The sequence below is a fragment of the Chenopodium quinoa genome, unplaced genomic scaffold (assembly GCF_001683475.1).
Source record: "Chenopodium quinoa cultivar QQ74 unplaced genomic scaffold, ASM168347v1, whole genome shotgun sequence".
Classification (NCBI taxonomy): Eukaryota; Viridiplantae; Streptophyta; class Magnoliopsida; order Caryophyllales; family Amaranthaceae; genus Chenopodium; species Chenopodium quinoa.
The window spans coordinates 15444216-15463590 of NW_018742204.1; the positions used below are offsets into that span (position 1 = coordinate 15444216).

At 36.8% G+C, this 19375-nt stretch overlaps 1 protein-coding gene across 1 annotated transcript; it reads right to left on the reverse strand.

Annotated features, from left to right (window-relative positions):
- Positions 1–10278: 10278 nt before the first annotated feature.
- Positions 10279–12697, reverse strand: LOC110719673 (L-type lectin-domain containing receptor kinase S.4-like). The gene has a single exon (XM_021898656.1). The coding sequence runs from the start codon at positions 12414–12416 to the stop codon at positions 10389–10391; it is 2028 nt and encodes a 675-aa protein (XP_021754348.1). The 5' UTR covers positions 12417–12697; the 3' UTR covers positions 10279–10388.
- Between the last annotated feature and the right edge of the window lie 6678 nt (positions 12698–19375).

The window sequence follows — 19375 nt, forward strand, 5'->3', positions numbered from 1 at the left end:
ATGAGAAAAGGCCGGATGAAAGAAGGGCTTACATGTTCAAGCTGCTCCCGCTTGAAGATCTGATTTTTCTTGTTCATCATCTGGCGGTAGGCGGAAGCGGTGCCGCTTGGCTTCTTGGTTGGGGTAAGCTGAGACATTGCTTCTTCTGCAAAAAGCCCGGATGGGTGGTTAGAAAACAACAATAAAATTCTTTTGCTATAAGTAAAGCATGCATGATATAACCCCCATCCGTCTACCCACCTCTTCCTTTTTCTAAGCTCAGGCCACAGGCGGCCAAATAGGTCGGGTCCTTGAGCCATTCATATTGGGGGATGTAGCTGTTGAACCTGATTTCCTTCTCAGAACCCCCCTCTACCGCCTACACTTCCACCTTGAACAACCCAGGGTCAAGGATGTGATCCTAACCTTCTTCAGAAATAGGCGGTAGAAGGGCTTTTTGGCCTAAGAGGTAAGGGTTCTGGTTCCAAGAATTGAACTTGGCATTCCAGCTAGTGTCTGGGGAAGTGGTTATGTAGAATTTGTTCCTCCAGTCCTTCCACTTGGACTCCTTCCCAAGTGTCATCATGTACCCCTTATTACTAGTAAGGGTATACCAGCCGGGGCCAGCTGACTGAGGGGCTTTGCTCAAGTAGTGCATAGAAGCAAACACCTCAAAGCCAGGTTCAATGTTCTGTATCCTGCAGGCGGCTACATACCCCAGGATGTTCACCCATGAATTTGGGGTGAGTTGCCACACCCCCAGGCGGTACCCGTCTAGGATCGCCTCAATGGCCGGATCCAAGGGAAACCTCAGGCCCGCCTGTATCACTGCGGCATAGCAGCCGAATGCAGTGTTCCTATAGCTTTGGTTAAGGGGCCAAACTACAGCATCCGTCAAAGCTGGCACTTCGACTTCATATCCGTCCCCCATGACATAAGAGTCCCTAAAGTCATTCAACCCCTTCAGCAATAATTTCTGGGTGGAAAGGGAAATGTGTGTGAAGTAAGGGGTGTATTCGTCTTGAAGGGAAGAGGACGCCTCACCTTGACCCTTTGTAGGGGAAGCGGGCTCCTCATTAGGTTTTTCAGACGGCTCCTGTTCAGTTTTGGAGCCGCCTGAGTTAGAGGTTGAGGTTGTGAGGGAGAAAGAGTGGGAAGACCCCTGGTCAAATTCAGTTTCTTGCTTACCAACCTGCATGTACAGAATTGAGTCTTCCGGAGTGCTTGGGGTGCCTGGTTTGTCATAATACACCTCGCTCCGAGGCACCCTAATGGAGCCATCCCCCTCTTCAGTTCTAGCTGTTCGTTTGGTTCTAGCCATGGTGTCCTGCACAGACACAGAGACGGTTGGATTGGAGGACGGATGAAGAGTGGGGAAAACGGCACCCCTAGTCCTAGATTCAGCCGGCCCAGGTGACCGGCTGACAGCTATCCTAGGCCGTGCCGAATGTGTTTGTGAAACCATTTTATGAAAACAAAGGAAAAACAAACACAGGCGAAAATTTTAAAAGTTTAAACAGAAGAGAGCCAGGAGGTTACCTTGAGAAAGGTACGGTTGACTTGAAATGAGCCGGTTGGTGCAGACGGACAGTAACAAGCGGCATAGTACACAATTTTTTGTGAAAATTCTCTAGAAACTCTCTCAAATTTCACGCAAAGATGTTTGAAATGAGGGTCAAAAAATTACTTTTATAGATGGGTAATTCCGGGGCTTCTCGGTAATCCCTAGAGGGAGAACAGTAACATTTTTAATTCACCAAATGAGGCGCTGACATGTGTCACAGACGCCCCGTGGCGCGCCACGTCACCTCTGTGACAGGGGCAAATGTTTTGGGTAAAATTACCCTACCACGTGGCAGCCTGAGAATACGACACGTGTCCGCCCAGCATTAGGACACTTGTCCGCCTAGCATTGGTCTAAACAAAACCAACCGAATACTGACACATGGACCCCACTGTCATGTCATGGAATGGCGGCTTTCAGGCTCGATTCCCCATAACTTGTCATAGCCCACCAAATCTAGGTCACATGACCTAGAATAAGGACACATTTTCCCATGACCCTATAAATAGGGAGAGATTCCCCATTATGAGGGAGAATTGGAATCATTTTTATTACATCACCTGCATTTCTCTCACATCAGAGAAAGCACCTGATCTCGGGATCTGTAAAGATCTCATCTTTATCTTTTTTCGCACTTTTTACTCACTCCTACACGTTCTAACTTGATTGTCGGAGGCGGAACTCCAACCAACATGAGTCTCCGTTGTTTTGCAGGTACATGCCGAACCGGACCAATCTTCGAGCTGTAACTCTCTTGAGGGACCAAAAACACCCAAAATAGATATGTCTAAAGCATATGACAGGGTAGATTGGCTTTTTCTACTTAAGTTACTGCAAGCCTATGGCTTCTCAGAGCATTGGATCCGAATGATCTCACAATGTATCTCAACTGTTAGTTACAAAGCGATCATCAACAGGAAAGTCATAGATCATTTTCTGCCAGAGTGTGGCTTAAGGAAAGGGGACCCCCTATCCCCCTACCTCTTTATATTCTGTATGGATATTCTCTCTAGAATGTTACTACTAGCAGAGGATATCAACCAGCTCAAGGGTCTAAAGGTATCGAGAAGATCCCCCTCCATCTCTCACCTCTTCTTCGCAAATGACACGATGCTTTTCTTTAAAGCTAATGAAGGGGCTTGTATGTGTTTGAGAGACATTCTCCACAGATTTGGGAAAGCCTCTGACCAACAGCTGAATCTACAAAAATCTTTCGTCAAATTTTCTCCGGGGGTGAATAATAGTAAAAAGCTAGAACTGAGAAGAATCCAAGCTATGGACGAAACACATAATATGGGAATTCATCTGGGAGCCCCAATTGATATCCAAGGAATAAAGCGACACTCTTTTTAGTTTTTAGTAGATAAAGTTTCTGAAAGAATTGTTTCGTGGGCTTCTCTGCGCCTATCACAAGCGGCAAAGTTGATCCTTATCAACACGGTTCTGGTTAATATCACAGCTCATGTTATGATATGCCTCAAAATCCCACAGAGCGTTGCCAACAAAACTGATTCTCTAATTACAAGGTTTTGGTGGTCCAATAACGGAAACAAAGGCATGCACTAGGTAAACAAAACTGTCACCCAACTCCCAAAAAGCATGGGAGGTCTAGGAATCAGGGGGGCTTCAAATCTAAATGATGCTCTCCTCTTCAAACAACCAACAAGGATGCACCTCAATCCACAGTTGTTGTTGTCAAGGGTGCATAATGGCATGCAGTCCTGTGGCATGTGCACAATGTCTAGGCCTTATGTCCGGAAAGGGAATCCTTCAATGGGGAGAACGGGCATTCAAAAAGTCATAGATAAATTCAAGAAGGGGTTTGCTTGGAAAGCTGGTAACGGTGTTAACATAAAAGCAATTAGCATGCCATGGGTCAATGGGGAGACCCCAATTGTTAATTCAGGTCAATCTCTTGGGACAACGTTGAACTGGATGGTAAGTGACTTTATTGACAGGGATACATGCACTTGGAAAGCGGGGAAGGTAAGAGAATGCTTTGAATGGGAAAGTGCAAAGTCTGTATTAGCAATGGAACTACCTTCCACAAATGAGGATGATTTTATTTACTGGAAATTCCACCCCTCGGGGAGGTATACTGTAAAGACGGGCTACTATTACCTTATGAAAGGAGAGGAACTAGCTCGGGATACCACATCTAATGGTAAGGATCAGGAGTTTGTAAAGCTCATTTGGAGGTTGAACATCCAACCGAAATGGAAGATATTTTTATGGAAACTCTACCATAAAGGGATTGCAGTCAAGGTAAATCTAGCCACAAGGGGCATACAACTAGATGAAACCTGTGGCTATTGTGGGATAGATTCGGAAGACAACCAACACCTATTCAGATTCTATAATCTAGCGAAAGAGGCCTGGGAAAATAGCCCCCTGGCAATTCGCTCTGACTCTACAGGGTACAATTCTTTGATGAATTGGATCCAATCATTTATCCTGCTATTTAATAGCGAGGATGGGAAACATAGTACTCGTATTGTTTTATTTATTGCAACTCTATGGGGACTATGGAGAACGAGGAATGAAAGGAGCTACAATGGTAATAATGGAGGAACAAGCTTGGTAACGCAACTCATCAACCAAGAAATGCAGAACCATGAAACCTTCACTCTGAACGAAGAAAGTTACTACAATAATGACGGTGAGGAAAGGGTAGGCCCATTCTGCCTCCGGGTTTTAATCATGTCTAGCTGGGGCAAGAAAAAGAGGGCTTTGAAAACTTCTTGGTAGGAGTAGATGGCTCCTAGGATAAAATGACTAAGAGGGCAGGAATTGGATGGTCAGTCTTGGATTGTGAGGCAGAAACAAGAAATTGCGAAGGAGGAAGGCATGGAACGACAAATTCAGCTCTATAATGTGAAGCTTGGGCTTGTCTGGAAGCTATAAAATGAGCTCGTGCAAAGGATAAACAGGGCCTCCTAATCCTTTCAGATTCGACCGCCATACTCAACAACCTCCAAGGCAACATAGGTAAGGAAATTGAGATCTCGTGGACGGTAAAGGAGATAAGGAAAGTGGGTACATCCATCAAGAGATGTGCCATCCTGAAGGTCTTGAGAGAACAAGTCAAAGGGCACATGATATCGCTAGAAACTGCCGCTTTTCTACTCTTAATCTACCTTAGTTTTGTTTGTTCTTTTGCTCTTGTCAAAAAAAAAAAAAACACTCTCATATGCTAACCGGGAATCACCTAATATTGGAGTATATAAGTATATTGTTTTATGCTATTCAAAAAAAAAAAAAGTATATTGTTTTATTGCTTATTACGGCCATATGTAATTTTGGACACTGCCAAAACACAAACTATTAGATTATGTTTTACGAAGTATTATTTTACGCTTAACATGTCACTGCAAGATTTATTCAAATATATATTATCTTATTATTTTGGAAAAAAGATATTTTTAAATTTTTTTGGAGAATTTAAATTATTATCTTTAATTGTGCTTAAGACAGTTTTAGTCATATACTCATATTTATGCTCATATGTTAATAAATAATTCTGCACATATTTTTTTTTTACTTAATAATACTTGGGGTAACATCATTATTTTGAGTCTTAAGATTTATACTTAAGACTTTTCCCATTTTTTTTCAAAAATCTCAAGCAAGTTTCAAGTTGAGTCTTGAAATTTCAATACTCTACTTCAGACTTGAGATTGAGACCCACTTCACCCACTTCACTTTTATTTTTATGTATTTATTTTTTTTTACACTTTTCTACATATAGACCTTGTTTGGCAAATGGCTGTTGGCGGTTGGCTGTTGGCTGGTTCACTTGGCTTGTTTGACCAGCTGGAATGTTTGGCTGTTTATAATGACTTTTGAAATTGGTTGTTTAAGCTGGCTGTTTATAAAAGTGTTTGGTAAACTAATTGTTGGTTGTTGGCTATTTATTAGATAATTTGTGGGTCAACAAGCCAAAAGCCAACAAAAAAGCTACTAAAAGCAGCTTTTTCATTTTGGCTTAAAAGTTAGCTTTTTCGCTGACTAAAAAGCTAATTACCAAACACATTTTTTTGGCTCTTTGACCACATAAAAAAGCCAAAAGCCAAAAGTTAATCAAAAAACCATTAAAAAGCCAATTACCAAACATGGCCATAATATGTGAAATGTTTTAGGGCAAAAGTGATAAATTTGTATATAACAAGAATTTAATGATATCATTTTCAATGAAGACAACCAAAAATGATTTGTCACATCTAAGTTTTAAGACTTGGGGCTAAACTTGCTCTAAGTATAATTGGTGACTTGGTAAGTGCTTGCATGCTTAGCTGTCATGCCTGTCTATATATATGTATATATGGTAAATGACTAAGTGCGCTTGCTCATGTTTTTTTTTTTTTTTTTTTTTTTGGTTTTATTCTCTAGCTCTTTCTCATGCCTCGGATGCCTGTCAAATGTGTCAATGATACATTTATATGGTAAGTGCATTTCCTTCTTATCAATGACACATTATCGCTATGGTAATATGCATCATTAGATTTTTCTTTTTTGGACGACATACGTCATTAGATTTTGTGTACACCCATGATAAAAATCTTTGATACTACTACTATTAATATCATGAACATATTCCCTCCATTTTTTTCAAGTGTCCTCATAACGGCGTGTGTGGAATTTTAGGTGGAACAGTAAAATAATACGGAGTACATAAGTGGATATGATTTGGAATCGTCACATACAATTATTGCTAAAACTTTATTCATTATTAACCTAACAATAATTCACACTTCCTCTATTCTATTAATATATAAATATATGTACTAGTAGTAAATTCAATTCATTAATATAAAACTTAATTGTTGTACGGTGCTTTACAAAATTTGTAATGAATAACATAGGGTCTGTTCTCATTGACTGAAATGAGGTGAACTAAACTGAACTGAACTGATTAGAGCTGAATTGAACTAAAATTATTAATTAGTGATTTTTAACTACGGATTAATGATCTTTGATTATTTATTATTATATATAGGTGTATATAAAAATATACTTATTAAAATATTTAAGAAAAATATACTATATAACTTAAATATTTATGAAAAATATATTAAAAAATAGAACCACAAAACATTTGAAAAATATATACTATATAATTACAAAATAAAATATTAAAATGACAAAAGAACACAAAACACTTTTTAAAAAATTCTCAAAATGAAAAAAATAAAAAAATAATAAAAAAAACAAAGAGTTGGTCCGGTCTTATTTAAAAACTAACTTGATTCTATTTTTACTCCTAGCTCGTCAAATAATGAAATATGATATAATAGTCATTAAGTGAAATATGGTATAACCGCATAATAGTCTTTATTATTATTATTATTATTATTATTATTATTATTATTATTGTCGTTGTTGTAATATAAGTAGAGGTGATTAATGGGAGGGGCCGGGCCGGGCCGAGGTCAAAAAATTTGCCCAATTCTCGGGTCGGGTCGGGCCAAGCTTCGGCCCGGAAAACGTGTGCCCAAAACCCAAGATTTCCCTATTACAATCGGATTGCATCAAGAGTCTCATTAAGCCCTTTTCTTTTTACATCGGTTCTAGATGAAGTAACTCAACCAACCCAAGATGAGGTTCCATGGTGCATGTTGTTTGCGGATGATATCGTTTTGCAAAAGGTAATTAGTAATTAATGCTTTTAATACATGCTCACTCAAGAGATATGAAAGGGCTATTTTGCATAGGATTATAGAGATCTTTTTCAAAATGAAACACTGTTAAATCAATAAAGAGAGTTGTAGTCTTATAGAGATCTTTTTCATTCTACTATACCTCAATTATTCTTTGCTGACCGTAAATCTACTTATTTTACTTTTACTTGTGCTTTATCAATTTGACCTTCATAGGGAGATTTCTATTTTACCTACATTCAATAGGGTATGCATATTTGAATATAATGGTTTCTTAAGCACAATGCATGTATCCTATATACAGGTTCAACTAGGAAGCTTAGAAAAGGTTTAGTGGTGACAAAAGTTGATGTTTTTGTTAGAATTTTATCACATCATAATCTTTTGTTACTACCTAATGCACTTATGGAAAATCTTGACACTCCGAGAATGTTATGCAAGTGATTGACACAGTAATATTAACTGGAATTTTGCTTGCAGTCCTTAATTTTTCTGAATTTGTATGTTATCTATAGACTGTATCCTGGTGTTTCTAATGTTATAAGATTTACAAGCTCAGAGATATACATCGTTACCACAATGCGACCTCTACCTCTTGTTTGTCTTTCACTTTAAAGTTAACCATGAATCCTTTCCAGTGCAACAATTTTATTTCTCTACCAAAAGCAAAAATAGGAGTTGGTGGTGTATTGTTTTAACTTCGTATGTTTGCTGGCCTGAGGAGTACGCTCGCTTTTCTTCTGTGTTTTTTAGAGCTAACGAGAAAGATTTCAAGTGTTTGGATTGGGTTCTTTTTAGTGTTGATTTAACAATGTTTCATTTTGATGAATTTGTTGCGTTAATTGGATGCGCTTGTAATTTTTGACCTTTGTATGCAGCAGTTTTTTTGGGGTAAGGTGCTTTGGTGAACGCATGCACTTCGCTGAATTCTTGTTTCTCTATTGTTAGTTTCTTTTGTTACCCGCTTAGGTATTTCTCTATTGTTAGTTTCTTTTGTTACCCATGGCTTAGGTATTTAGTGTGTTCTGTGCAGAAAATGTTCCTGCATTTTCCTTTAGAAAGTCTTTTCTTCCCTACCGATTTACCTCTCCTTTGCTTAGTTATGAAAGCATTTTTTGCCGGTTACAGGTTATGGCTTCAGAACCGAGCTAAGTTTGCATTGCTTTACAGGCTCTTCTAAATTAGATAACTGACTGACTTTATCTACCAAGACCCACTTATGTACTGGTAGGCTTGGCTAAGCACAGTTGCGCCTAAACAGAGTTCATGTGGCTGATCTTACCTCTGATAGGCTTAAAATGTATCAGCTTTGTTGAAAGCTAGGCATAAGTGCATAGAGCGTATAAAAGAAAAGAGGGTTGCCCTGGACCTAATGTACAAGGAAACATGTTTCAATTGATTGTGTTGGCTTCTTAGAAATTGTTTCTCGTAAAACTGTTGCATTTGCCACTTCAGCTGAAAATGTTTGGGTTGAAGGGAATGGGTTTATTGCTTGGGTTATGCTTGACTGCTCATACAGGATGTGGTCTGGAATATATGTTTAATGAGCCATCTTCTGAGGCTGCTAATCTCCTTGCTCCCCAAGGTGTAATAACAATAAATTTTCTTCATAAAAGTTTAACATAATCATGAAATTATTAAGCTTATTATATTTTCCAATAGCTTATAGTTTGTAATTAGGGGTGTCAATTCGGTTAAACAGTTCGGGTTTGGGTTGGGTTTATCAGTTTCGGGTTATAACGGGTCGGTTTATAACGGATTGAAATAATAAGCGGGTCGGTTTGGGTCGGTTTTGAAAATTATCGGGCCAGTTCGGTTTGGTTTTTTTAATTGCAGTTTCTATTCGGATCGGGTCCTTATCGGGTCGGGTTCTAGTCGGTTCGGGTCATAATCAATTTGGGTTGAACTGGGTCGGTTTGAAAACGGGTTTAGCCCATTTAATGTGGGTTTCGGTTAAAAACAGTTCGGGTCTTAATCAGGACGGGTCGTAATTGGTTCGGGTCATAATCAGTTTGGGTTTAACTGGGTCGGTTCGAAAATGGGTTTCGGTTCAAAATAGATCGGGTGAAATCGGGTCCAACCATTATTGTTTCGGTTATAATCGGTTTAGATTGAACTTGGTTGGTTTGAAAACGAGTTTACCCAATTTGAAACGGGTTTCTAATCAAAATCATATCGGGTTAAAATTGAGTCGGATGATTATCGAGTCGAATTAGTCAGATAATGGGTAGGAACGAGTCATGTTATAATGAAGTTAAGTCATAAATAAATTGGGTTTATCGAGTAGTGGGTTGAAACAGATTAGATCATAAACATATTGGGTAACAGGTTGTAAATGACTCAGTCATAACGGGTTACGGGTTTTAAACGGTTTGGTCATAACAGGCTACGGGTCGTAAACGGTTCGGTCACAACGGGTTACGGATTATAACCGGTTCGGTCACAACGGGTTACGGGTTGGAACGATTTAGGTTTATCGGATTTTTATCGGGTTTTAACGGTTTTCGGTTTAAAACGGGTCGGGTTACTATCGGGTTTAAACGTAATCGGTTTGGGTTGCTTTCAGTTTCGGGTTGTAACGGTTTGGCTTGATAACGGGTCGGGTTAGTAACGGTTTGCACAAATTCGGTTTAGTTCAGTTTCGGTTTGGAAAAAATTGGGTCGGGTCATTTTTCGATTTCCAAAAAACGGGTTTTAAACAGTTCAGTTCCTTTTCGGATCGGTTCGAAACAGTCGGGTTTAACGGTTCAGGTCAGAAACTGACAGCTCTATTTGTAATTCATAACCTTTTCCGAATGTTTGTTTATATTGTGCAGCATCAGTGGAGCAAGACGGTCTAATTGCCTCAGTCAATCAGATCATAGCTTGTACAATCTAAGTGTCATTATATAAGCAGTATTAATATAGACTGTTCCCTATTTTTTGTGTATATTCGAGATACTTTTATATTATTCATCTACTTTTCTTTTAGCCATTTTATTATCTATATTGTTCTTTCTTTTAGCCCCATTCGTAATACTTTTATATGAACTATCGCTCTAACAATCAACAATTACAAATTTAATACCTCGAGTTTAATTTCGCAAAATTGGGGGACTTAGTTTTTCCCAATAAAGTATATATCACATTGATGTACTTATCAGTTATCACACAGTGTTTGGACTAACACTAGCATAGTACCCCTAGTTCTATATTAGCACCCTAGTTCTATCTCCAGTACTATGTGATTGCACACTCACCTCAGAAGAAGACGTTGCAAATGAGTAAACAAAATCTTCATGTCTAGGTTCTCTACTTGAAACCCTCAACTCATCATCTGAATTAGGTGCTCTCAAAACCTCTGGCAATGCCATCTCTCCATCCAAGTACCTCACTACGACCCTCATACTCGGTCGAAATCGAGGATCATCACAGGAACACATCAATCCTAGCTTTAATACCATTAAAGCTTCTTCACGGTTAAATGTTCTGCTCAATTTAGCATCAATTACTTCCATTATTTTCCCTTCATTCCACTTTGACCAGACCCAATCAACTAGTACTAGCTCCTCAGTTTTAAACCTTGGTTCTATAGGCCTTCTCCCGCATACTACTTCAAGTAAAAGTGCCCCAAACGCGAACACATCAGAGCAAGTTGTTACATGACCCGTTCGTGACAATTCCGGTGCTAGGTAGCCCAATGTGCCTACGACCCTAGTCGTGCCTAGGTCCGCCCCATGGTCGTGCAATCGTGCTAGCCCAAAATCACCAAGTCGACCATTAAAGTCACCATCAAGTAATACATTACTCGCCTTGATATCCCTATGAATAACCACTTTTTCCCACCCTTCATGTAAATACAATAGCCCTGAAGCAACACCTTTAATTATTCTAAACCTCTGTTCCCAACTAAGTAAAAAACCTTGTTGTCCTTGATCAAATAAGTACTTATCCAAGCTTCCATTAGGCATATAATCATACACAAGCAAAAGGTCGCCTCTACGTCGACCCCAACCTAAAAGCTGGACTAAATTCCGGTGGCATAGGCGACCAATGCTTGCAATTTCAGCAACAAATTCAGGTAACCCCTGTTTCGATTCGTGGTTTATTCGCTTTACTGCAATCTGGGTATTGCATTTTTTAAGACTCCCCTTATACACCCTTCCAAATCCACCTCTCCCAAGTAGCTCCTTCTCTTTAAACCCTCTTGTTGCTTCCTTCAACTCGTGGTATCGAAACCGATGAGGCCCGACTGTTAGCTCCCATTCTTCTATTATTTCGCGGTCTCTAATTCTGATAATCACATAGATGACACATATAATAAAGAGAAAGATAAAAATCGATACCGAAATCGACAAAGAAATGGCCATAGTTTCCTTGTGTTTACTATTAGAGGTACTAGAAGGGTGTGGGAGGGGAGGCATTGGAAGAGATTTGGCAGGACCACTCATATTAAAACTCCAACCAAGAACGTAATGTGAGCTTGCTAGTAAACCAGTTGCAGCAGCAAATCCAACATACATTTCTTCTTCTAAAATCTGAGTAAGATCATATTTGTATGAAATTAAAGGGAAACTTGGTTTTGTAGAAAAAGGTGAAATGGTCACATTAATAAGATGATTTGTAGCATCATAATCAATCCAAGCTTGAATGGTATGTCCATTTTTCATGGACACATTTTGTTTGGTAGAATTTTCCATAATATATGTAGCTGGAACAGAGAAGTTGGACACCAAGCCGTTAAGATCAATACCAACATGATTGTCATTAATATCACCAAACTCGAAATCTTGTACCGTGTCGAATTCGACCGCAAAGATATGGTTGGTGATGTTTCCAATATCGGCTGCATTGAAAAGGCCGAGGTATTGACTAGGGAGGGCCTTAGGGAGGTTGTTTGAAGGGGAAACAATGAAGGCCATGCCATGACCTCCAAGGGTCTTGAATTCGGGTACAGTTCCTATTGTAAAGACAGATGAAAATGATAAAACGGAGTCGTTTTGAGTATTTTTGAACTTAATTGGAGTAGAGTAGAAGGCGTGCCCGATCATACGGCTTGTTGTGTTGGTTAGCTGTATGATACTGTCATGTTTGACTAGTTTAGCTGCATCTTTTAAGATTATGGTGCTGCCTGCTTTGCTGAAATCTTCATATAAGAATTCTGTTTGTTGCGCGAATGCAGTTGAGATGATCAATAACAGGGAAAAAATACCCAAAAGATTGAAATTTTTGAACATATTTTCAAATGATATTTCAGGTAATTAAGGTTTTAGTGGGGATAGAATGGATTAGGAGGACATTGTTGTCTAATAATAATATTGGTTAATTGAAGTGTTAATATTGCAAATACAAGTAAATGTGATTGAAAATAAAGGATAGAAAGTTTTTCAATTTGAGGGAGGGAGAAAAAAAGATATGAGTGAATGATATTAGGTGGCTAAAGCTGTCTGATAAGGCATACCAAAGTTGAAGTCTAAAATAAATAAGAAATAGTGGGGACTTGGTGCATTTTGATATTATTTAGGTCGGTATTACTAGAAGCATTATTGGTTTTGTACTTTTGTAAGTTTGATCAGATGTTGGAATAATTGACTTTGGATTAGTGAGCTGTAATTTAGTCAAAATAATCTACTTTATGAGTTTGAAACTGGAGAATATAAATAAGTCGACACCCCTGAATAGAAGATATGGCATGGAAAAGGGCTAAAGGCATACCTCATTCAAAACTCAGTTTTCTTTATTGTTTTTTTTTTCCCTTGCAGAAAGTATTGGCTGCTTCATTTGTTTTATTTTTATTTACTCCTTATATTTTATGGAAAAATTAATTTTAATAATCCCAACTATTTGGGCCTACATTATGTTAGAATCCCAATACAAGCTCAAATGGCACAATTACTCCTTCATAATCTAACTCATCACTCTTAATCACCATGAAGTACAGATTTACCCTTAATCTGTCCAAAAAATTACAAACTGTAAGGTTTTACGATGATCTAATCATCATGCGGAAACCAAAACCCGCCTTGGACCCATGTAATAATTCATACGATTAACACATGAAACACGTATAAGGTTACACGTATACCTTTGAGCTTGACCTCGAACCCTAGCCAAGAATCCCAAATGTGGCCCCTCTAACGAAGTCTACTCGCACGGCCAACCTTGGTCGTTACAAGCTAGCGTAGAGCGCGTTACGATATGATTTGAGATTTAGCCTCTCGGTTTCCTCACGAATAGACGGAGATCCCTATAATCCAAATTTCTTGAAACTAGGGTGGCTAACGCGCGTGATGCGCGCCATACCTAGTCTTGTTCGGAATTTTTTTTTGTTTTTGGTTACATAAATAACATAATATATGTTAACAAAATTTTTTTAGAGGCAAAAATGTCTGCAATAGAAGCAAAACTATTCGCATATTTTTCTAAATATTTTTTTTTATAGAAACAATTAACATTAATAAAAGCCAAATTAAAAAAAAATTAACATTAATGGAGGCAAAATAAAAACTTGTACATATTAATAAGGGTAAACATGTAAATGCACATTTTGAAGGATATAATTAGCATAACTTATGCATATTTGCATGATATTTTATTATATCTATTATTTGCATAGTAATAATTATATACTTTGTAAAATATGGAGAATGTAAAAAAATGGAGAGTCTAAAAAATGCTTTAAACATTGAAATAAACACAATCAATTAATCAATTTTGGTGATTCAAGAGACAATTTTAAGGTTTTTGAATTCAATGTAAAATAACATTTTTAAGGATATAAATGTCCATGCCCTATTCATAAGAGTATTCTACCACTTTTTATAAGGTAGGGAAATCCCCAAATGCCATGAGGAGGATCACCATCTAAACCCAAGGCATTTAATTTAATTCTAAAATAAATTCACTAGGTGAAAAAAGTAGAATGGCACCGGTTCTTCAAAACCGGTGGCAAAAACATGGGTTAAAGTAGGCGGGTTTTTTAGAAGAGGTTTTTGGCACTGGTTTGGTTCAAACCGGTGGGAAAAATGGTTTTTTCCACCGGTTTGAACCGAACCGGTGCCAAAAACCTTTTTTTTTTTAAAAAAAAAAACCCTTATATTTCCTTAAACCCTACCCTACCTCATACTCGGCCTCCCTCCTCCTCTCTCTCTCCTGATCTCCTCTCCTCACTTCTCTCTCCTCTCCTCTCCTCTCTCTCTTCTCTCCCTAAAAAAACCCCCTTGTTCACCTAAACACCACCGAAGACGACCACCAACACCACCACCAAGTCCAACACCCAAGACCACGAACAACAACGAATCTAATCAAGATGGGTTTGATTTTTTGGGTTTAATTTTTCGATTTTTCTGGGTTTGTGTTTATTGGGTGTTTTTTTGGGTTTGATTTTGGATTTTAATTCGAATTTTCTCTGGGTTTCATTAATTGATTTGAATCAATTTTCGAATTTCGATTTTCTGGGTTTAATGCATGTGTTTTTTTTTTCGATTTCGATTTCTAGATTTCGATTTCTGATTTCGATTTTCTGGGTTTATTGCATGTTTTTTTTTTTCGATTTTCTGGAATTAAATAGATTTTATGGGTTCTTGCATGTGTTTGATTTTGGATTTTAATTCGGTTTAATTTTTCGATTTTTCTGGGTTTATTTTTTTTTTTCGATTTTCATTTTTTTTCGATGTCTGGGGTTATATTTTTTCTGGGCTAATTTTTTTTTTTCAATTTCGATTTCGGGGTTGAATTTTTTTCTGGGTTGATTTTTTTTTTTCTGAGTTTCATTTTGATTTTTTTTTGTGGATTTCATTTTGATTTTTTTTTTTTTCCGATTTCTAGTTTATTATTTTTTTCCTGGGTTTCAATTCAATTGTCATACATTTGAATTTCTGGTTTTTTTTGTGTTTTTTTTTTCTGGGTTTGAATTTTTTGGATTGAATTTCTGGTTTTTTTATTTTTTTTGCGAAGCTTATTTATATTAATCTTTTTTTTTTGTTTTAATTGGTGCAGGTACATCAATTTAGATCTTAAATTGAAGAATCAAGATTCAAGAATATTGATTTAGATGTGTAGGTTTTTTTTTTTATTTATATTGTAATTTTTTTTATTTACGAGTATATTGTAATTTTTTTTATTTATTTATATGTTGTAATTGATTGTAATTTTTTTATTATATATTGTAAAATTTGGATTATATTGATTGAAATTCGTCATATTTAATTGTGATGTTCTTAAATTTTTTTAATTTTTTGATTTAATTGTTAAGTGAAAAATTACAAAAAAAAAAATTATATATATAATGGGCATTTTTGACACTGGTTAACCGGTGCCAAAAACAATGGAAAAAAATTTTGGGCCATTTTTGGCACCGGTTAACCGGTGCCAAAAACCATTTTTGCCACCGGTTTGAACCGGTGGATTTTCATGCTCATAATTGGCACCCCCCACATTGGCACCGGTTCAAAACCGGTGGCATTGAGGGGTTTTGAATCGGTGCCAATTACGTTTTTTCACGTAGTGATTAAATAGCACAAACAAATAGTCAAGCGCCAATTGTCGTCTTACAAGAGTGGGTAGGTGGGAGGACCACCTACACCACCCTTTGAGAATAAGGCAAAAGGGTTGTTCGCCCTTTCTCTGTCAGCTGAGCAGCTCAGGCCCGTTCTTAGCTTTTTGGTGGCCTATGAGAGGAATGACAAATTGGGGCCCTGATTATCGAGTATGTAAAATAAAATTTGATTTTTTTTTTTACTATTCTTTGAAATGATCAAAGTATAAAATACCAAATTACAATGAAACTATACACTTAAAATCAAGTAACAACCCGTAAAAAAAAATAACAAAATATGGAGTACAAAACATTGTCACTACCAAAAAAAAAAAAGAATATAGGCAAAGCACAAAATTGCAACAATATGTCAAAAGTTGCGTTTAGTAATAAAAGACGACAATACTTGTTTGATATCTTGATCTTAAACAATCTATACTACTTTACAATGCAGCGTTTAAAAGTGTTGCTCTAGAATATGTAAGACAACAGTATATAAAATGTTGCCCTGTTTTTAAACATAAGACAACATTTATTTCAAATGTGCCCATAAAGATAACAACAATTAATTTAATTATGCACTAATCTTAACGGAGAAAGTATGAGGTATTAATATTCAACTAATTTAGCCTAATGTTAGTTTGGAACAAATTGAATCTTTGTTTGCATGCCTTTGAGATCGCAGGAATACTTTTCATAATAAGAATCGAGTAGTGTAGAAACCCAAATGTGTCTCCCCAAAACCAAACCCAGTGATGAATACCTTTCATGTCATTTGATTATCGAACAAAGCAAAAGTGTGAAAAGTCTAGTGATGAGGATGTTTTTATTAAAATATCTCTTCTTTCTATTTTTGAAAATATTTCTTTTCTTACCTTATTTTGAAAAACATGCATTCCGGTTTAGTTTGGTCCATGATAAGGGTCCAATAATAGTGTATTTGGATGGGGGTTGAAAAGATCTTTCCAACGATATATTATAAGCCCAATTCCGATGAATAATGAGGAAGTTATGGCCAAAATACTAAACTCGACCCGGTTTGGTTTTTATATGCGGCCCAATGATCTAGAGGAGAGCCTATTATTAATTATCATTTCTAAAGCTATTAGGATTGATTATAGTATTCTATAATACTCTAGAAGGTTCTTTTAAATCCTGATTAATGGAGTTAGGATTGATAATTATGTTTCAAAGAGTTTGAAATTGAATAAAACTACTCCTTTTTAGAATCCTTGTTTTGTACGAAGTGGAATATATTCAGATTTAATTTTTTGTGCCTCATAATCTTTATCCAAATTTTATATGGTTGGATAGATCTTGAAATTATCTTTCTAATGATATATTATAATATTAAAACCAAGCTATAATGAAAAAGATATGAATGAGATTTGAAACTCTATCCAACACTGACACCCTTCCACTATTTCGGCTATATATTTTTATCTATAAAATATTTTAATCTGATTCTAATTGGGTTGGAAATTAGACTTCAATAGCTTTCCAACGACATATTATATGCCTTATTTGGACTTCCGGATAAAAAGATATTATAAAAACAAATACACGTGAAACTGATTATTAGCGCCTGGCGCTAATCTTCAGCGTTTGGCGCTAATGACCAGCGTCTAACGCTAATCGTTTTATTCTCGTTGAAACTCTGATTCGTTTTTTTATTCATCCGACTGATTTTCTCTATAAATAGCCTCTTAAAACCTTCTTTTTCAATCATCAATATAATTCTCATCAAATATCATCAACTCTCTTATTCTCTCTCTAGTTTTTAAGAATTCTTCTCTCTCTAGCTTTCTCTACAAAATTCCGCATTCACAAGATCTAGACACACCTAGCCAAGTTCGAAGTTGCCTTCGCCCTAGACGTGAAAGGTTTAATTTCTGAGGGTTTGGTCCTAAATTTCTCTTTCAATTATTTAATTTAATTGTTTGATTATTATTTTCCTTGAAGTTACTAACGTGTGTATTTTGTTATTAGAAAGAGGTACGAGGCATCCAAGTAAGTGCTTTAATTGATTTATTGATATTATGATATAGAAATCATGCTAGGCTGTTATTATGATTCCTAGTGTCATGTTAGGGCGTTTTGATCTTCCTAGTATCATGTTTAGGGTAATGACTATAATTTCTAATATCAAATATGACAATTATGATTATTATGATGCTTCCTATTCTCTTCCTAATATTTTTGTTAGTATCATGTTAGGGTTAAAGCTTTGATCTTTGATGTTTAGTGACATGCTAGGGTTTGTTATTAATCTTGTTAGTATCATGCCTAGTATCTTGCTATTATTATTATGCTTTAACATGATTATAGTTTTGATGATGGTTATTATTTTAATTATTATGATTATGATTATTATTATGTTGCTTGATATATATTTTGTTATTGCTTGATCACGCCTTTTATGCATGTTTAAAGGGAATTGGTACTTGTAATCACGCTTAATAAGATAATTAATAATCTTGTTTGGGTTAATGTGATTATAATTCAAGTGATCGCCAATAATAGTTTTTTTTTGTGCATTAATATTCAACCAACATAGATAAACAGGTTTAGGGTAAACCTATTGATTGCATGTTAGTCAGAAAGCGCACATAAATACGATCATAATAAAGTAGAGGCCTATTATTAGGGCAGGTTCAATCTCTTTTAGGTTGGATTTGTACCTTCATCCCCGGACTACCAGTCATGGTCCCAGACCTATTGGAGTTAACGATCTCCTGGATCGTTAAGGGGTGTAACCTTCACCTCGTGAACGGTTTACAAGTTCCTAAAACTTGTTGGCGACTCCACTGGGGAGGATTTCTATTTTAATTCCTGAAATTTATTTTGGCAATGATTTAGAATGAGTGGATGAGACTCGAAAAGTTCTAAGTATTTCATGTGCGTTATTTTGATTAACATTATTATCATATGCATAAAAAAGATCTCATTGGAAAGACCATCCGTAATGAGTTAAAACATAGGATTTTTACACATAGGAAATTTGAGAAATATCTTTCACAACTAGGACTGAAATAATGCTGCGCGAAACTGGAAAATTTTATCGAACACAGAAAGATGCTGAGGCATGTAGGAACTAGCGTCAGAAAACAGAGTTAAGTGCCACTAATTTAACTTTGGCGTCAGGCGACAGTTTTTGGCGTTAGGCGCCAAAGCCAAATTATTGGCGCCGACCTCTGTTTGCTGGCGCCAAGTTCTTCCAATACCGAGCCAGAAATATGCGTTCTAATTTTGACAAGTTTTTAGCACTGTTTGCTCGATCCTACTTCCTGATTGAATTTTTCTCACTTTTCTGAAACCCATATGTGTTCTACATATGGACATAACCCTCTGGGAATTCATGCTCCATCTACCTGACTGAACGCTCTATGCAACAAAGGGTACATCTGAGAATGTTGAATTCACCAAACCATGGAAGCGAGTTTTTAACTCGCGGTGTCCCATCCACTCGCGCCAACCCTTCACGGTTAGGCTTCCGCCCGGTGCATCCGGACAATTAACCATGTAACCTCTTTCAATAACCCTTATCATGAACTTTAGAGAACTAGAGCCATGTTTAGGTTGCAAACTCATTGCATCATGTTGTGACTACTTGACTACTTGTGCATGTCTTACTTGTGCATACTTATTATGTGACTAAAC